This window comes from Trachurus japonicus, chromosome 16, assembly GCF_045865225.1.
Source record: "Trachurus japonicus isolate A0001 chromosome 16, Traja_1.0".
NCBI lineage: Eukaryota > Metazoa > Chordata > Actinopteri > Carangiformes > Carangidae > Trachurus > Trachurus japonicus.
Window position 1 is genome coordinate 35,396,588 of NC_140922.1, and position 19,826 is coordinate 35,416,413.

At 43.7% G+C, this 19,826-nt stretch overlaps 1 protein-coding gene across 1 annotated transcript; it reads left to right on the forward strand.

Moving 5' to 3' along the window:
• Nucleotides 1-9,847: 9,847 nt before the first annotated feature.
• On the forward strand, nt 9,848-16,155 carry LOC146972799 (uncharacterized). The gene is made up of 4 exons (XM_085803181.1): nt 9,848-10,478; nt 14,739-14,944; nt 15,376-15,493; nt 15,593-16,155. The coding sequence occupies exons 1-4, from the start codon at nt 9,984-9,986 to the stop codon at nt 15,842-15,844; spliced, it is 1,071 nt and encodes a 356-aa protein (XP_085659307.1). The 5' UTR covers nt 9,848-9,983; the 3' UTR covers nt 15,845-16,155.
• The last annotated feature ends 3,671 nt before the right edge of the window (nt 16,156-19,826 follow it).

A 19,826-nucleotide genomic window follows, 5' to 3' on the forward strand; every position in this document is an offset into this window, starting at 1 on the left:
GGAGTCACTGTCTGCTGGTCTCCTAAAGGGGGCGGGGTCACGGTCTGCTGGTCTCCTAAAGGGGGAGGAGTCACTGTCTGCTGGTCTCCTAAAGGGGGAGGAGTCACGGTCTGCTGGTCTCCTAAAGGGGGCGGGGTCAGGGTCTGCAAGGGGGCGGAGTCATGGTCTGCTGGTCTCTAAAGGGGGCGGAGTCATGGTCCGTTGGTCTCCTAAAGGGGGCGGAGTCACTGTCTGCTGGTCTCCTAAAGGGGGCGGAGTCACGGTCCGCTGGTCTCCTAAAGGGGGCGGAGTCACGGTCTGCTGGTCTCCTAAAGGGGGCGGAGCCACGGTCTGCCGGTCTCCTACAGGGGGCGGAGTCACGGTCTGCTGGTCTCCTAAAGGGGGCGGAGTCAAGGAGAAACCCACGGGTCACAGAGACAGGAAACTGATTCAGAGTGGAGCGTCTTGGTTTCTAAACCGTCACAGCAGTGCTGAGTGTTGTACCTTCCTATGTTACCATGGTTACAGTAACAGGAGCTGTGACTTGGTCAGGTTTAGATTTAAACATCAGACAATGGATGCTGTTGTGGTACAAATAACAGCAACAACACACTGTCCTATCGTAGAAACAGCAAGGGAATTGAACACCTCGCCACTGTGGGCGACAGTAGTGTCTGAATCGATTTGATTGGCTGAGACAGAGCCGTGTGCGAGCCAATGGTTGTTTAGCACACAACCCCTGACCTGAGGTGAAGCTGAACTCGTCCTCGTCCCCTCAGATGTTTGTACAATGATCGATGTGACGTCGGCTCTAATTAAAGTAACAAACGTCCTCATTAATGATTTTTAATTTGCTGCAACACAAAAACCTCATTTATCATTTAGCCCCCAGCTCTGCCAGACCTGATCCACTTCTCCTTCTCCCCCAGACCTGATCCACTTCTCCCCCACCACACACCTTTATAGAGACTGGACATTTAATATATTATCACTTATCTTATCTACTGTATACATGTGTGTTTACTGAGTTATGAGGCCCCTGTCGTTCACAGTAGAAACAGTCTGTGTTTGAATTAACCCTGTAAAACCCAGACATAATAAAAACCAATTGAAAACCACTCAGATGTTGGTGTAGGAGGCCTTTGGGGCTAAAAATGAAGTGCTGTGAAAAAATGTTATGTTTTTTTGGTCAGATTTTAGGGACAGGTTGTAATTGTAACGTTGGGCTGAAGGGGGAGCAGAATCTCCAGTAAACCTTTAATTTACAGGTTGTTAATTGATTACATGATAAAGCCAAGAAAAAACAAGTAATTGCTTAGAAATTAAGGTCAATTTCATAGTATTGTCATGTTTTTCATAAAGGCATTATGATGCAACTAATTCTTATTTCGTAATTAACGGCCTGTAAATTAAAGGGTTACCTAATCTCCTGTATTTGAACATATTGTCTGAACAGGCTATGGCAATGTATTTAATTGCCATATAAATAATATTATAATACAATATATGTTGTATAATATTTATAATATTTGTAACTCAAAATAAGACTAAGGGCTAGAATGTGTAGAACATGTGTAGTTTAAAGTTATTGGGAACATTTCGATTGAAGTTCCTCTCAAATAATGTAATATTGCAACAATTATAAAACAAGCTCTATAAAAAATGTAGGGACTGTCTTCCACAATAATTACATACATGTTTGAGACACTGTAATGAGGACGAAAATTATAATATTTAAGGCTGATAGATTCTGTCCAATAAATTGTCAATTAACAACAGAACATTAGTTTTTTTTTTTTTTTTGGAGATTCTGCAACAGTGGGTCTTATTAATGAGATACAGAGAAGACTGTCTGTCCAAACTGGCTGCGTCTGTATTGAACAACACGTCTCCTCTGGTTGACAGAGGTCACCTGGGGTTGCTTCTATTGAGCAGCAATAAAGTTCTTTATTATGTTTGAACAGTAAATTCACTCTCATTCACTCACACACACACACAGACACAGACACACAGACACACACAGACACACACACACACACACACACACTGTAGCTGGGAGGCATGAAGTTAATCAGCAGCTCTGACCCGTTACTCCCCTCCTGTAATTGATCCAATTGATAGATCATGTCAGAACAATTATCACCTCTCAATCAATGTCAGCGGGTGGATGTGATTGGACAGAGCAGTCGATGAGACGCTGTGTCGCCGGGCAGAGAAACACATCTGTGATCAATAACAATAATGATAATAATAATAATAATAATAATAATAGTGAAGTGAAGTCTTCTTCCTCTTCTCCTGGAGGAGCTGGTTTCATGCTGCAGATTATTAATATCGCTCTGACATTCAGGATGGACGGAGAGAGAGACAACTTTTGTGTGTGTGTGTGTGTGTGAGCGTTAAAGGTCAGCAGAGTTTATTCTGTGTGTGAAATGTCTCTGAAAGGTCAAACAGCAGCGACACAAACTGTGACAAACACACACACTAACAGCTCGTCATTCAACACACACACACACACACACACACACACACACACACACACACACACACAGCCTGTAACCTGTCTAAGCTCCGCCCCGCTTGACAGCGATGATCAATCAGTTGCCAATCTACTGATCAATATGTTTGATAGCTTTTAGTTTGTTAGTTTGACAGGTTATTGATAAAGTCTACAAAATAAAAGGCGTCAGTTTTATCTGTTTTGATTGAAACTTTCAAAATAAAAGTAGGAGCGAGACGTTAGAGCTGCAACAGACAGGAAATCAGAATATTATAGATGTCATAAAACTGTGTCTTTATACTTTATTATACAACAGTTAGTTCCAACCGGTCCCAACCGAGCAATTTGATTGGACAAGAGACGTTCCATGAGTGCTGATATACAGTATAACAGCACTGCGACTTTTTACAGACGTTATCACTCCGTTGTTCAGCTGGACAGGAGCTAAGTCAGAGCCAGGCTCCCCATACAGGAGCTGCCCCATCTCTCTGCTGCTACTACAGTTATAAACCTGAACATTAAAACCTGGACCTGACCTGGTCCGTCTAATTGGAGATAAATCTCTACTAAACACGGCTGGAAAAAAATCGCCGCGGGGGCAACTACGTTTTGACGGCGATGTGTTTTGATATTAGCGTTAGCTGTTGTTAGCCACGTAGCTCAGCTACTTAGCTTCAACTGTGTTTATATTGATTACATAGCAGATAAACAAATGTAATACGTATCGATAACGTCTCTGTGTCTTCACGCTGGTCCTGTTGCTCCGGTGCTAATCAGACACGGGCTCAGAACCAGAACCAGCACTGGAAGCAGCTCAGTGGAAAAGCTTGTAGCTAGTAGCAAGCTAGTTTAATGTTTATGTGTTGCCTGGCAACAGCCTTGTCTTGTCTCCCTTTGCGGAACTATTTCTGTTGGCGGAGCCAAATAAATGATTAAATAAACAAACAAATCATAATCTCTTGTAGTTTATTACTGTTCTAAAATGCGCTCGTAGCACTGTTGTATAAAAGCAATATCACTCGAGGTCGTGCTGTTGTACTGGATATCAGCACGGTGGGATTATCTGACCGAATCACAACCGTGCTGATATACAGTAGCCTACAACAGCACTCCCTCTACTGTGATATGTAAGGGATAATGCCCGACGAGGTGTCCATTATCAGAAATTAATGGACGACGCGGAGGCGTGAACCGTCCTCTGCTTCGCGTCAGACGGTTGCTTCCGCGAAGTCCATTAATTTCTGATAATGGACACCTCGTCGGGCATTATCCCGCTTATACCATGGTCACTTACGAGAAAAATACATATTACATAATTCAGTCATGATTTCATGTCGTTTTTACGGTTAAAATCATACGTCGTCTCGTCTGTAACAATAAGCGGCTGAGTGGACTATTTAATAACTCTCGTCGGCGATAAAAGAAAAAAAAGAGGGACCCGCTGTGACCGCAGCGTGTTGCCATAGCAACTCTGCCACAGCCTGATAGTTGATCAGTAAAGGGAGGTGAGGTGACGGCTTAAATGTTACGTGACACAAAGTTTTTCAGAGGTCCAGTGCTTCTTACCGCTGGTGTGTTTACAGACTCCAGTGCCGTGATGCGCTGAAAAAAAGTTGTTATGGTCCGAGTATCCGTTGCCGTGGTTACCAACAAGCGTTTGAGCCAGCGCAGTAATATGTAGAACGTAATCAGGCAATTTTACCGGAACATCTTTATGGGTGTCCATTATCACTTTTTAATGGACACCCAGCAGCCAATCAGAATCGAGGATTCATCCAGACCATGGTATAATGCTTAAATATATGTGAGGAATAAAAAAAAAGTGAAGAACGATGTGAGATCATGAGTTCACTGGTCACAGGACGAAGACGAAGACAAAGAAGGAGGAGGAAAGTAGATGGAGGAGAAAGGAGGAGAAGGAGGAAAGAAGAAGAAGGAGGAGGAGAGGAGCTGGTGATGTCTGTCCTCCATTATTAATATTAACGAGTTTTTAATTGGATCCCTGAACAGTTGATGATGATGACGATGATAAAGGAGGAGAAGGACCTTCACAATAAAAGCCTGTTGTCGTGTTAATTGAATTCTCTGGTTCACATCAATATTAACAGAGCAGAATAAACTGGATTTAATATTTAATACTGATCTGATACACACACACACACACACACACACTCACACGCACACACGCACACACACACACACTCACGTGCACACACGCACACGCAAGCACACATACACACACATTTATAATATATGACATAAATCCAGAGTGATGTCACCCTAAGTCAGCAGTAGAGTGGTTCATGTTCATATCTAGAAAGAGACATACAGTATATATGTTATGTATATCTAGTAATATCTAGTTATATTATGGGATGTAGTGGTTGGTTGCTGAGTGATGAACAGCCTGTAGTAACGGTGTTGGAGCTGCAGCTGGTGAACGTCGCCTGCAGTGTGTTAACTGGTGTTTAATGAGAGACGATGGTTTATCAGACGACTCTAACGAGCTGATCATCTCCAGCTGAGACGTGCTGCTCCTCTTCCTCTTCCTCCCTCCTCCTCCTCCTCTCTCCTCCTCTTCCTCCTCCTCCTCCTCTTCCTCCCTCCTCCTCTTCCTCCCTCCTCCTCCTCCTCTTCCTCCTCCTCTCTCCTCCTCTTCCTCCTCTTCCTCCTCCTCCTCCTCCTCCTCCGCTCTGAGCCTCAGCACACTAATGAGCAGAGAGGATTGGATCAGAGCTGTTCCTCTTCGCTCTAACAGCCTCTTTAGCTCTTTAAAATATTCATTGTGCTGTGTTGTGTCTGAGCTGTTTACCCATAATGCACCTCTCTCAGCAGCGTGTTACAGGTACGGGACTGATGAGGTGTCGACCCATCGACCTCTGACACCTGTTAGTCAGTTAGTTAGTTCAGTGGTTCTCAAACTGTGGTCCGGGGACCCCCAGGGGTCCTTGAGAGGGTTAAAGGGGGTGAAATTTTCTAACTTTTTTTATTTAGAAATGTTACCACTTTTTCTAGATTTTTTTTTTAGAAATTAGTTCTAGAATTTAAAAAGGAAAATAAAAAGTCGACATTTCACCAGTTTTAGAATTAATTTTTTTTTTTTGAAATTTCACCAGTTTTGAGAAAATTTTACCACTTTCTTTGGGATTTTTTTTTACTTCTATTTTTTTTCTTACCACATCTTTTTCTTTTTTTAAATTTTAAGATACATTTTTACCACTCTTTCCATTATTATTTTACCTCTTTTTTCTTTTTTTTTTAGAAATGTTACCACTTTTTCTAGATTTTCTTTTCTAGACAGTGGTAGAATTTAAAAAGAATTTGAAATCGAGAAGTGTCACCAGTTTTTAGAAATTTTACCAATTTGATTTTTGTTTTTTACTTTAATTTTTTTTTTAGAAATCTTACCATATCTTTCTTTTCTTAACTTTTTTTTTTTTTTTTTTTAGATTTTATAACCCCTAAAAAGTCATGTTCTTAAGTCTCAGAACAAATATTTTCTGTATTTCTGGTGTTTGCTTCAAAATTTTGTCCAATGGGGGGCCATGGTATAATTTGTATCAATTTCGGGGTGCTTGATGTAAAGAAGTTTGAGAACCACTGAGTTAATTACTTTTATGGAAACAAATTATTTGTATAAGACTTTACTGTGTCTGAACTTCAAACCAATTTACCCTTTAGGGACTTTTTTTAAAAAATCAAATCAAATCAGATCATTAAAATCATTATATTTGGGCCTAAACAATATAAAACAAAACCTGTAAACACACAAAAAAGTTTCAACATGTCAACATCACATGTATATTGTGTGTTGTGTATATTTATATTAATGTAGGGCTGTCAATCTTCCCCACAAATCAGATTCATATTTCTAATGCTTCTTCTGTTGTTAAATGTTACATATTCAAATTATATTCAAAATTCTTAACGTTTTTATGTGTGTGTGTGTGTGTGTGTGTGTGTGTGTGTGTGTGTGTATATATATATGTGTATACGTGTGTGTATAGTGTGTTACTAACTGAGTCCCTGCTGTTTCCCTACAGACACAGATAAACAGGTTCAAACTCCACCTGCTCGTTACTGAGCCCGTTCTCCGTCCTCACCTCGCTCACCTCGCTGCTGTAAAGTGAGACGGATGGCGCAGTGTGTCTGTGTTAATCAGTCTGGCAGAGCAGAGCAGAGCGATATGGCACCATACGGCCGCGTCCTCTGGTTCGATTCCCGGAGCCGACGAACCTCGCCGCCGCTCGTCATCTTCGTTAAGGAGGAGAGCTGTGATTTATGAAGCTTCTCTGAGGAGCAGCCATGATTAATGAGGCGCTGCAGCAGGTGTTGGGGGGGTGGGGGGGGTCACCTCCAGCTCCTCCTCCCTGAGGCCTCAGCTGACCTCTGACCCCTGCCGCCTGCCTGATGCATGCTGGGAAGCTCCAGCCTCATTTCACTACAGAACAAGTCCGACTGATCCGTATTTTTATTCTGTGGTGATGACGTCACTGATGATTCTGTCTAAACGCTTTTATTCTGAAGGTGCAGCGTATCGGTCCTTTCACACCGGGGACGTATTTTTCGTGCAAATAAAACAACTCTGTCTGTCTATCTCAAAGGAGGTTAAATGGAAAGCAACTGGACTTAGTTATTTGTCTAGGAAGACATTTCCCCTCTCATCCAAGAGGCTTCATCAGTTCATGTAGCATCTGACCAGGCTGGGACTGGTGATGTCTGGTAATGTTCAAATCAAATTATCTTTATTTTCAATTATTTTATTTTATTGTTTTGTTCATGTGTTGTTTTTGCAAAGTTTTTTATTTGTTATGTCTGTCCATTACTGTATTATGTTTTATTTATTTTAATATGTCCGAAATAAACTATAACTAACTAACCAGAGCGTTGTGGAGTTGTTGGATTGTGTATTTGATGAGTTTGATGAGGGAAAAACCAAGAAATCCCATAATGAGCCTCCGTAGCGTAGCTCTGAGCAGCTCACGGCTCTGCTCCGCCGTTCTAAAAACAGCTTGCACCGACAATTAAAGGTAACGAACCTACTGCTATGACTATAGGGATTATTATGGCAATGGGCCAGTTTGATAAAATGTTGAAGTATCCCTAAGAGTGACACGTTGACAATGAACTGAACGAATTGATTAAACAATAAACACAGCAGGTGTGTGTGTGTGTGTGTTTAATATGAGACAGGAGCTGCCAGGTGGAGGTTATTTTTATACCCCCCCCCTGCCCCCTCTGAACCTGCTCGAGGAGCTCGAGGACGAATCGGAGAAAAGGAAAAATCATATTTTTCTTCCTTTGTTTAAAATTAGGCCACGCCCCCAAGGAGCTGTCCGTCAGGGGCAGGAAGTAATGGGGTGTCACCCGAATACCCCCCCACTCCCCCCTGCCTCCTGTTGGCCGTCTCTCACCTTCTCTTTAACACAAGGACACACACAGAGGACGTCTTCCCTCAAACACCTGGATCTGGATTTGTTTCAGAACCAGGACCAGGATCAAGGCCTCTATAGCTGCGTTTCCATCACAAGTGTTTCGCAAAATAAAAGCCATATTTCTGAAATTTCGAAAATAATACAGTTGGTGTTTGCAGGTGTTTCCATCTGAAAGGTGTTTTTGAGACTTCACTTTGAAAAAAGATTGGACGTAAGCATCTTTTAAGCACAGGGTTTCAATTTTACAATATATACATGTGTTCTCAATCTGTATTTATAGGAATTATTAGATGATTTACATTGCAGAAAAAGGTCCACACTTGGTTTATATGGAATGACAGGGGTCCACTGTTGGTTGGTGCACAATGACACAAGTTCCCACTTAGTTAGCATGGAGTGACATACACACTCCATCATGTATGAATAAGAAAGAAATAAGCAAAAATGATAGTTCTTAACAGAAGACAAAGCCAGCGCTCGATTGCTCAAAGGAAAAGCTCCTATGTATATATATTATATATCATATGTTACTATGTGTGGTTGGCTAAAACACACACCTATACAGACAAGCCTTTAAGTGTTGAGCCACTACCGATTTACCACTGTGCATTGTACATATCTATATTCTTTACACTCCATTTGTGTTTTATACTGTTGCTGTGATTGAATGTCTTTTTTAATGTGAAGCACTCTGTGTATACGTACTATGAAGGGTGCTATATAAATAAAGTTTTACTTACTTACTTACTTACTAATGGCAGCGGCCACAAATGAAGGATTTCTAGGACAAACAAACTATGGAAACAAAACTTCAGGATGAGCCGGGATACGTTCAATCAGCTGTGACGTTCTCTAACTGAAATAAGTGTTTCCATCACACTTACGTCTGAAAAACCACCTCATGAGAGCGTGAAAATGTTTTAGCGATATTTGAGAGGTTTTTCGAAATGTAGGCGTTTACGTTACCAGGTTTTTATTGCAATATTTAGGTTTTGTGCATTTCCAGGGGAAATCGAAACAGACCTTATATCAGTGTTTCTCAACCAGGGGCATTCAGACCCATAGTGGTACTTGGTGTGATTACAAGGGGTACTTAAAACGATAAAATATAATTTTACTGAGTGACATTTAACATTTAAAAGGATACTTCAACGTTTTTTGCCAAATTGGCCCATTGCCATAATCCCGATAGTCATAGCAGTAGGTTCGTTACCTTTAATTGTCGGTGCAAGCTATTTTTTGTTTCTATGTTTGTTTACACTGAAGTCACGTTTGACCACACAAGATTAGCAAGCTGAAATATCCACTGAATAAACTTTTACTTTGTTTAGTATGTGGAATATGAATCAAACCAGAGTGAGCGACAACCACAGGACTGTTTTTATATTTCATTTTCAGCTGACTGCATTAAAAAAACAAAAAACAACAACAAAAAAAACGACAACATTCAACCACTTTATCAAAGGCTAATATGAAAAGAAAGTGATGTTCAATTAAAAATGAAAAGATGACGGCATCTAAAACTGTCAGTGATTCTTATTACGACCACAGCCTGCTTCTTCTTCCTGTTCTCTGTGAACTGAACTCAACACTCAGACGGGGGTGGGGGTGGGGGAACAAAAGGACCGCTGTTTCCTTCCTGCAACAGCGCGAATGAAATTACCGTAATAACAACATGTTGTCTGTAAAGCGCAACCTCTCAGCTTTCAGAAAACATTAGAACTTTTCCGATTGGGCAAACCGTTGTGTATTTACGGTAATGCAAAGTGCCCGTGGCCAAACGTTTGGGCATGTTAATTTAAGACGTGCGGTGCTGAGCTGCACGAGGCTGCATTTACAGGAAAACACTCTGGATGTCTGTGCTGTAAACACTGGGTGACACTTTATTGATCATGTAGAGTCCAAAGGTTGAGTGTGTGTGGAGTGCAGTTGTGTTGTACAGAGTTTGTGACTCAGCAGTGTTGCCTCAGTGATGGGTGTGGTTTATCATAACTCAACTGTTCGACAGTTCACCCAGAATCAGAGAACAGTGAAGACACACTCGAGTTTTCAATCAACATCATCAGAACATGGACTTCAGAAGAAACTGGAGAGGATCTAATGAACATTTTGTAAAGAACAAACACCTGAAGCTGAAGGATCTGAAGGCAGCAGCTGAAGATTTAAGAAAGAGAGTTCCAACTTTGGATATAAAAGACTACATCTTCCTTGAGGACATCCCAGAGTATCCCCGACCAGAGTTTCATGTGTCTCATCTGCAACATGACACTAATAAGGATGGGTTAAGAGGAATAAAGACAGATGGAGGCTTCGGGGGCCTGGGCAGATACTGGTTTACAGAACTACAGTGGTGGAGTCTGGCTGTGAAGCCTGAGGACGTAACATCAGCTGAGAGGAGGCTCCTGGAGAAGACCTACCCAGACCGGACCGAGGCTGAGGCCCAGGACCAGCGCAGCTTCCTGGGGGAGTTTGCCAGCTCTCCAGCCTTCATGGAGACCTCTAGACTTGGTTCATACCGCTTCACCTTCCCTGTGGAGGAGGTGCTGAAGGCCTACAGCCAGCAGGTAACACCTCAGTCCAGCTGTTGACAGGTCTGGACAGAAACGTATTAAAGTTCTGGTTTTTATTTTCAGGGAGGTCAGAGGTTTCTAAGCACCACTTTTTCTGAATAAGTCTCAATGATCTCCATCAGTGTGTTGTGACCTGATATCACATCAGATATTGATATTCAGGAACTTTCACATCAGATCCATGATCCATTTACTGTTATCTAACATGTGGAAAATAAAAAGGTCACTGACATGGATGTGAAATCATTTTCAATTAAAAAAAAATACATATTCTCCTGCATTTTTGTTGTTTCTGGCTGTGTTGGTGTTTGTCGTGGCCAAATGTGAGTTGTAGGATTGTCAGAAAATACTAAAATTTCAAACTAGATACTGTACCAATACCCAGGAAAATATTCAATACAGCAGCAATGCCTCCCAGCTTGTTTTTTTCCATTATTTTTCCATTATTTTATTTTCTATTATAATCAAAAGGACTTATTGTTGTTTTTTAATTAAATAAAAAGCTAACTCTGAGTTGTGCAATTTCAGAGTCTCATGTGTTGCTATTGTTTCATTACATTCATTACTCCTTGAACCACCACCTCATCGTGGTGGAGGGGTTTGAGTACCCGAATGATCCTAGGAGCTATGTTGTCGGGGGCTTAATGCCCCTGGTAGGGTCTCCAAAGGCAAACAGGTCATAGGTGACGGGTCAGACTAAAAGCGGTTCCAAAACCCCTATGAAGAAATCAATACCAAGGAAGTTCATGGCGCCCGGATCGGCGTCAGCGGGGCCCCACCCTGGAGCCAGGCCTGGGGATGGGGCTCGCAGGCGAGCGTCTGGTGGCCGGGTTTCTGCCCACGAGACCCGGCTGGGCTCAGCCCGAAGGAGCGACGTGGGCCGGCCTTCCAGTAGGCCCACCACCCGTTGCGTTTTGGGTGACAGCCGTGGGTGGGGGCTCCGGCGACCCAATGCCCGGACAACGACTCTGGCTTTAGGGACATGGATGTCACCTCGCTGGGGGGAAAGAGTCTGAGCTCGTGCGGGAGGTTGAGAGGTATCGACTAGAGATAGTCGGGCTCACCTCCACGCACAGCCTGGGCTCTGGAACCAACTCCTTGAGAGAGGTTGGACTCTCTTCCACTCTGGAGTTGCCCACGGTGAGAGGTGGCGAGCTGGTGTGGGCTTGCTCATAGCCCCCCAGCTCAGCCGCCATGTGTTGGAGTTCTCCCCACTTAACGAGAGGGTCACTTCCCTGCGCCTTCGGGTCGGGGATACTTCTCTCACTGTCGTTTCAGCCTACGGGCCGAACGGCAGTGCAGAGTACCCGGCGTTCCTGGAGGCCCTGGGAGGGGTGCTGTAAAGTGCTCCAACCGGGGACTCCATCGTTCTGCTGGGGGACTTCAACGCTCACGTGGGCAGCGACAGTGTCACCTGAAGAGGTGTGATTGGGAGGAACGGACTCCCAGATCTGAACCCGAGCAGTGTTTTGTTATTGGACTTCTGTGCTAGCCACAGTTTGTCCATAACGAACACCATGTTCGATCATAAGGGTGTCCATCAGTGCACGTGGCACCAGGACACCCTAGGCCGGAGATCGATGGTCGACGTTGTAGTCGTGTCATCTGATCTCCGGCCGTACGTCTTGGACACTCGGGTGAAGAGAGGGGCTGAGCTGTCAACTGATCACCACCTGGTGGTGAGTTGGATCCGCTGGCAGGGGAGGAAGCTGGTCAGACCTGGAAGACCCAACCTGAGGTTTCTCCGATTTTTCCCTGTTAAAAGGGTTTCCATGGAGTTTTTCCTCAGTCGCTGTGAGGGTCTAAGGACAGAGGATGTTGTTATGATGCCATGTAAAGCCCTTTGAGACAAACTGTTTGTAAAAACGGGCTATACAAATAAAATTGCCTTGCCTTGCCTTGCCAAGCGCATCGTGAGGGTCTGCTGGGAACATCTGGCAGAATCCCCTGTCATGGAGGTCTTCAACTCCCACCTCCGGGAGAGCTTTGACCGGATTCCGAGGGAGGCTGGAGACATTGAGTCCGAATGGACCATGTTCTCCACTTCCATTGTTCACACGGCCGTCCGGAGCTGTGGCCGTAAGGTCTCCGGCAAGCCGTAAGGTCTGGGAAAAGTTTGGGGAGGCCATGGAGGAGGACTACCGATCGGCCTCGAGGAAATTCTGACAAAACATCCGACGCCTCAGGAGGGGGAAGCAGTGCTCCGCCAGCACTGTTTACAGTGGAGGAGAGGAGCTGTTGACCTCGACTGGGGATAGTCGAGGATAGTCGTGCGGTGGAAGGAATACTTCGAGGATCTCCTCAATCCCACTGACATGCCTTCCGTCGAGGAAGCAGAGGCTGAGGACTCAGAGGTCGATTCATTCATCACCCAAGCTGAGGTCACTGAGGTAGTCCGAAAGTGGCAAGGCACCGGGGGTAGATGAGATCCGCCCTGAGTACCTCGAGTCTCTGGATGTTGTGAGGCTGTCGTGGCTGACACGCCTCTGCAGCATCGCGTGGCAGTTGGGGACAGTGTCTCTGGACTGGCAGACCAGGTTGGTGGTCCCTCTATTCAAAAAGGGGGACCGGAGGGTGAGTTCCAACTATCGGGGATCACACTCCTCAGCCTCCCGGAGAAAGTCTATTCCAGGGTACTGGAGAGGAGAATTCGGCCGATAGTCGAACCTCGGATTCAGGAGGAACAATGCGGTTTTCGTCCTGGCCATGGAACACTGGACCAGCTCTACACCCTCCACAGGGTGCTCGAGGGCTCATGGGAGTTTGCCGAACCAGTCCCACATGTGTTTTGTGGACTTGGAGAAGGCTTTCGACTGTGTTTGTCACCAGTTCTGTTCATTATTTTTATTGACTCGAGCCAGGACCTTCAGCATGTACTGGGGCGGTTTGCAGCTGAGTTTGAATCAGCTGGGATGAGAATCAGCACCTCTAAGTCCGAGGCCATGGTTCTCGACCGGAAAAATGGTGGTTTGCATCCTCCAGGTCGGTGGAGAGTTCCTGCCTTAGGTGGAGGAGTTTAAGTATCTTGGGGTCTTGTTCATGAGTGAGAGAAGGATGAAGCGTGAGATTGACAGGCGGCAGCAGCTGCAGTAATGCGGCCGTTGTATCGGTCCGTCGTGGTGAAGAAGGAGCTGAGCCAGTTCCAGCAAATATGACTGAATAATTGTTACAAATTGAAGCTTTAATATTAAGCATTAGTATTAGTTATTTGCTTGTTTTGCGGTTAATTATGCATATAATCTTTTTGACCCCAAAAAGGAAAAAAGGATCAATGCGCAGCCTCCGTCGTGGGGTTTCGTAATGGAGGGTTTTCCCCAATAGCCTTTTAGACAGACGATACCACGATGCCAGACGATACCACAATAATAGGGCTTATCTCCGGGGGAGATGAGTCCGCCTACCGGGACGAGGTGGAGAGGCTGTTGGCTGGTGGTGCAGGGATAACAAACTGGTCCTCAATACAGCAAAGATCAAAGAGGTTGTATTGGACTACAGAAGGAACAAAACAGAATCCAGCCCCTGTTCATCGGCAGGGATAGTGTGGAGAGGGTGGCTGACTTCAAGTTCCTGGGCGTCACCATCAAGGAGGACCTCACCTGGACTGCTAACACCACAGCGCTTGTGAAGAAGGCCCAGCAGAGACTGTATTTCCTCAGACTCCTCAAGAAACAACAACTTTCTATGGACTTGCTGGTGACCTTCTATCATGGTGCTGTGAGAGGGAGAGCATTCTGACATACTGTATCTGTGTTTGGTTTGCCAGCAGCACAGCTGCAGACGGACAAATTGCATGTTCCCTTTTTGGGGAAAAGCAGGGAGCATGGGACCCTTTTTTGAAAAAGGGTCCCATGTTCGTCAACACCCTGTCTGTGATGCGCACTGTTGCGGCTTCGCCGGACAGCGGTTTATTTAATCCAGAGGAGTAGTAGGAAAACAACTCAGTGCTGATTTGTTGATCTGCCTGTTTTGTGATTTTACAATCAGTATCTCCTCGTTCATGGTGTCAACGGGGTGAAATGGTGTCTGAAAAGCTCTGACATTTCAGGCCGGCCTCTGCCCATACCACGTTTTCTCGGTGTTTCTCGGGCCGAAACGTTGTTCAGCCTTTTCTTATACACAATTTCCTGAAACATAATGGCTCCGCCGCCGTGCTGGACTGAGGCCACCACCATTCCGCATCCAGTGGAAATTGCCCATAACTTGTTGATGGACTGAGCTTTGAGTCGTCCACTAAAACTCTGTTGTTGTCTCCAGTTCTGCTCCGGAGCTCCACCTGTCATGAGGGTGTACGAGACCGTCCTGTACAAACAGGAAGTGATGTATGTGGTGCTGGTCCACAGTCCAGATGCTCAGAAGTACGACAACTATCCTCTGCTGAGTGAAGACGACCCAGAGGCCGTCTGCTGTTACAGAGGTGGACACTTCATCTGGAGGTCTCAGGCCATGTGTGGGACACACAGGTAAGACACAGTGAACTCAACTGCTGTTTCTGTTGAGAACAACCTGGACTTTGTCAGTCAATGGTTTTCCACCAAGAACCACACAGATTTACAACCAGACAAAACATCTCCAACGTAGCAGCTTCCATCCACACCTCACTGAACATTTCTTAGACCCACCGTCAAAGCCTGTTTATGTTGTTTTAGCTTCATTGATAACACAATGACAGTCAGGGACTCTGAAGCGGTATTGGATGTCAGGAGATCAATATATTAATTTATAGAAATAAATCAGTCTGACCACTCGGATAACAGCTGCCACAGCTTTACTTTAACGCTCCCACAACATGTTAAAATGCTGAAAACACTTCCTGAAACATCCAGTTGAGAGTGTGTTTGAATGTCAAAACACCTGTTTAACAACCTTTTCTTCTTTGTGTGGTTTCACTCAGCTATCAGTTGGTCCAGAGACCAGATAAAAACCAGATGGAGTATCAGAACTGGTACCAGAAGCCTAGGTATTACGTTTGGGATAACGTTGCCATTGCTCTGCATATGGAGGTAGAACAGGTAATCACACTGAATTACTGTATAGAACTGAGTTTGAGTAATGTATACTGCTGGTTAACATCTTCTCTTCATCTTGTTCTGGTCTGTTGTATTTTTCAGGTGCTGATGTTTGATGATGACAAACTGAGAAAGAACCTGACGTACTGCCATCAAGAAGCAGTTCAATACCGTGGCACCTTTGATAATTTCGAGGAAGCTCAGGCAGTTGTTGAGGAGTTGTGGCCTGATGCTCCACTGCAGAAGCAGCGCTCACTGGAGCCGCTAGCAGGTGCTGAGCTCACTGAATCTAACGTCAGTAACTCAGCTGGTGTTTCATCCCACTCTCCAACAATGAACAATAATGTCCAATAAATATCAGCCCAGTCAGACAGAAGTGGATGAAGTTAACTTTGATATTTATTGTTTTCTCCTGAGCCTTGCTCCAGCCATGAGATGACTGTCTCTAAACAAGCAATCATGGCTTAAGTAAACATGTAAGGGATTGTCTTTGAGGAAGAGTTTGGTTATTCAGAGCCACAGCATTCCCAATTCACACAGCCATTATGTGTCTTACAATATTCCTGAAGCGGTTGTTTAAATGGGGTTAGTATTAGAGAGAGGTTTGTATTTATGGGCTTGTATTCAATTGTGCAGCAAATTAAAGTTTACTTTCACTTGTTGAACTTTTTCTTATTGTATATTTTTCCCTGTTGAGGTTACTTTTTCAACACCTTTGGGCGGAGCCAGGGAGCTGTCAATCAGAGCATTCTGCCACGCCCACTCTGTTCTGATAAGTGGCCTAAACATCAAAATGTTGCTGTTTTGCTGTTTTTAAACCAGGTTTTCGAATAGTTATGAATAGTTATTTTCACTCAGACTTTTGTGGATGATTAACGAGACACTTGACTTTGATATAATATAAGCATTTTTACTATTTAAAGTCATGTTTCCAGAGGCTTTAAATTCTAGTCAATGTGTGTGCTTCCCCCAGCTCTGAGCCAGTCACGGCTCTGGCATCCAGCAGACCTCCGCAGCACAGAGCAGATTGTGCAGGACAGGAAAATGTGTACACAATACAATACAAAACAAAACACCCTGTTAATTTTCAAAATAAAATACACCGTGTTTACGACAGATCATATTTCATTACACCTTGAAAACGTTGTAATGGGCCGAGGCCGGCCTGAAGTCAACAGGTCAGAGGATTTCAGACACCATTTCACCCCGTTGACACCATGAATGAGGAGATACTGATCAGTTCGCATCACAAACGGAGCCGGTGGGTGTTGACGGACGGCGGAGCACGGAGCCGTTCCGGAGCGGAGCCGCTCCACATGCAGTGGAAACAAACTTTGGTTTGTTTGTAATTCACTGGAATGGGCATTATTAGGGTCCGGGCAGCGCAGCTGCCGGGACACTATTGTATTCCTAGGAATTCTTCTTCTTCTTCTTCTTCTTCTTCTTCTTCTTCTTCTTCTTCTTCTTCTTCTTCTTCTTCTTCTTCTTCTTCTTCTTCTTCTTCTTCTTCTTCTTCTTCTTCTTCTTCTTCTTCTTCTTCTTCTTCTTCTTCTTCTTTCTTTCTTTCTTCTTCTTCCAAGGAAGTCATACTTCCCATGGGTGAAAACTCACCAAACTTCACAGAAACATCCAAACCCATGCCAGATTCACTCAACTCCAAGGACAAAAGTTTCAGCAGTATTGTTTTTAAATAAACTTATTGTGCCCCCCCTAGGAGGGGGGGCACAATAAGCGTTTAAATTTAAAAACTTTAAAAATTCCTACCAAACCAACGGTAGATGCTACAGTGTTGAAACTTCACCACAATGTAGCCTCAATACTGCTGAAACTTTTGTCCACTTAAACTTATTACAAATTATGAAGTCCATCACTCTGTTTTTTCAATAACTGTAAAACTTTTAAAATGTATCTCCTCCCACAATTTTTGCTCAATTGTCACCAAACTTGCTACAGAGCATCTCCAGACCGTCCTCCACAAAACTTGTTTCTCGGATTTTTGATTAAGCAAAAATTGAGCCTACAGTGCATGAAAACGTTTGACTGTAAACAGTACTGTAAACATATACCATCAAATTCTTGCTAAATACATTTTCAAACTTCCTGAAAAAAAATGAGAATATTCTGGAGTCATGGTTGATGAAGTTTAGCAAATATCAGAATTTTAATTCAAAAACTGAATTTTCTAGAACATTTTGAATTCTGCTCTCATGGGAACAACTGCAGTCAATGTGAGAGTGGAATTTATAAACATCATATTTTCTCTTATGAAGCAAAACACTTATCATTAAAAACAAATCACCAACATTTCCATGCTGTCAAGATGCAATTTATGTATTATCAGATTTTTGTTTAGATGACTGAATTATTGACATTTTGACCATTTCATCACAACAGCTGCCCGGGCACTGGCTCACCTGAGTGGATAAATGAAGCTACACAGCAGGTCTCAGTACCAGCCAATTAGCTCAGCGAGTTAAGAGCTGGTTCTTGGTGTCAGAGATTGTGAGTTCGAGACCCAACAAGGATGATGATGACAGATCAAGATGTCACATGTCCTCAAGCTGTTTTGCTGTCTAAATGCAATTTATGTATTAACAGATTTTTGTTTAGATACTTTTTGAAATCTGCCTTGACAACAGCTGCCCGGGCACTGACTCCCTGAGTCGATAAATGAAGCTACACAGCAGGTCTCACTAACAGCCAATTAGCTCAGCGAGTTAAGAGCTGGTTCTTGGTGTCAGAGATTGTGAGTTCGAGACCCAGCAAGGGAGATGATGACGATGATGATCCAAATAGCTTGGACTGGACCATGTGCGAAAGCTCTTAACATCTTAGACTCATAGTAGATGTTTGACAAATACATATCATTATTTTACCTCAAAAACTGATTTTTCTTTTTACTGTGGTTTCAAATCTGCCTACACGACAGTGAATGGCTTACTCAATTTGTGAAGCCACTGTTGAACTGCCACATGTCAAGTAGCTCAGTGTGATAGACAACGGTCTTTGGTTCCCGAGGTTGTGGGTTCAATCCTCAACTAATGCAAATTGAACATTATAAGGTCAACTGTCCTGTCTTCCTATCCTCCTGTTTGTTGCTCAGAATTGCCTAAATTTGCCCAAAAGTAGCCCGGACCCGACCCATCGCTGCGCAGCAGCTATAATACTTTGTTTGAATTTACCAAAAAATAGTCACATCTCACAAAAAAGTGCTCAATTGTTTCTGTAGTCCAGTGGTTAATGTGGCTGCAATGCCAACCCTAAGGTCAGTGGTTCGAGTCCCAGCTGCGCAGTCTTGTTAGTGTGTCAGCCACTTTGAACATTAACCAATACCACAAGTCTGGTTGCATGAGCAAACTTGATAAAGCATATGCCCCCCCACCTATTCTCTTTACCTCTTTCAATCTTGGTTTGTGTTAACATGTTTCTTGTTTATACCACTGCACTAAGATTGATTTGCAATGGAACTTTGAAAACCAAGAACGCAGCAGAGAAAAGCAAAGCTCTTGAATGATTTGTATTCATCATTTCTTGTCCTACGCTGCCCACTGATGGATGTGACAGGCAAAATGAACCTCCCCTTCCCCGCCTTCAATTGGTTACGGGTGTTCGTTATCTCATTGATTACTCGTACCACAGTTTGCAGCACATCATCACATTACAATGAATGACAACAGTCTTGAGAGTGGTGTCCTCTCTGTGGCCTAGCGGCAGAATAGAGGTTTAGTGATCATGGGGTCATGGGTTTGATTCCTGCCTCAGTCATGTCACATAGTGTTGTGACGTTCACGAACGAACCGATTCTATTGAACGGCTCGTTAACATGAACGATGGGAACCGAGTCACAGCTGGGAACGGTTCTTTTTTTTTTTTTTAACATCTCTGTGTGTTCATAACAGTCAATTGAAGCTGCTCCATTGGCTACGTAAGTGGCGTGCAAACTCGGATATTAGTGGGATATCTAATTTTGTATTATTTTGTTCCAAATCTCACCCCATTATTTCCAAGATAAAATTAGTTACCACCAGGCTTCTTAAAACTTAATAAATATTTTAAAAAATCAGTCAAATGAGCCAGTTTTTTGAACGGCTCTTTGAAAGGAACGGCTCACCAAGATCCGGCTCCCCTCAAAGAGCCATAAATCCCATCTCTAATGTCACATCACCGCTTGACTTTTGATTCCAACTATTCAGCTGTCATTGGACAGTCTTTTGTAAGAGCCATTCTGGGCTTTTATTTTGGTATGTATTTGTGTTTTATTTTTGTAACTTCCGCTCACACAGGAAGTGAGGTGGGGCATACGGTCACGGTGGCTTATTTAAACTGAGCTAACGAT

What these genes read in the sequence shown, in the direction of transcription:
- LOC146972799 (XM_085803181.1), top strand. Translation starts at nt 9,984, where the DNA reads ATGGACTTCAGAAGAAACTGGAGAGGATCTAATGAACATTTTGTAAAG. An exon ending in TGAAGGCCTACAGCCAGCAG is followed by an intron (nt 10,479 to 14,738) that starts GTAACACCTCAG and finishes TGTTGTCTCCAG; the next exon opens with TTCTGCTCCGGAGCTCCACC. An exon ending in TGCATATGGAGGTAGAACAG is followed by an intron (nt 15,494 to 15,592) that starts GTAATCACACTG and finishes TGTATTTTTCAG; the next exon opens with GTGCTGATGTTTGATGATGA.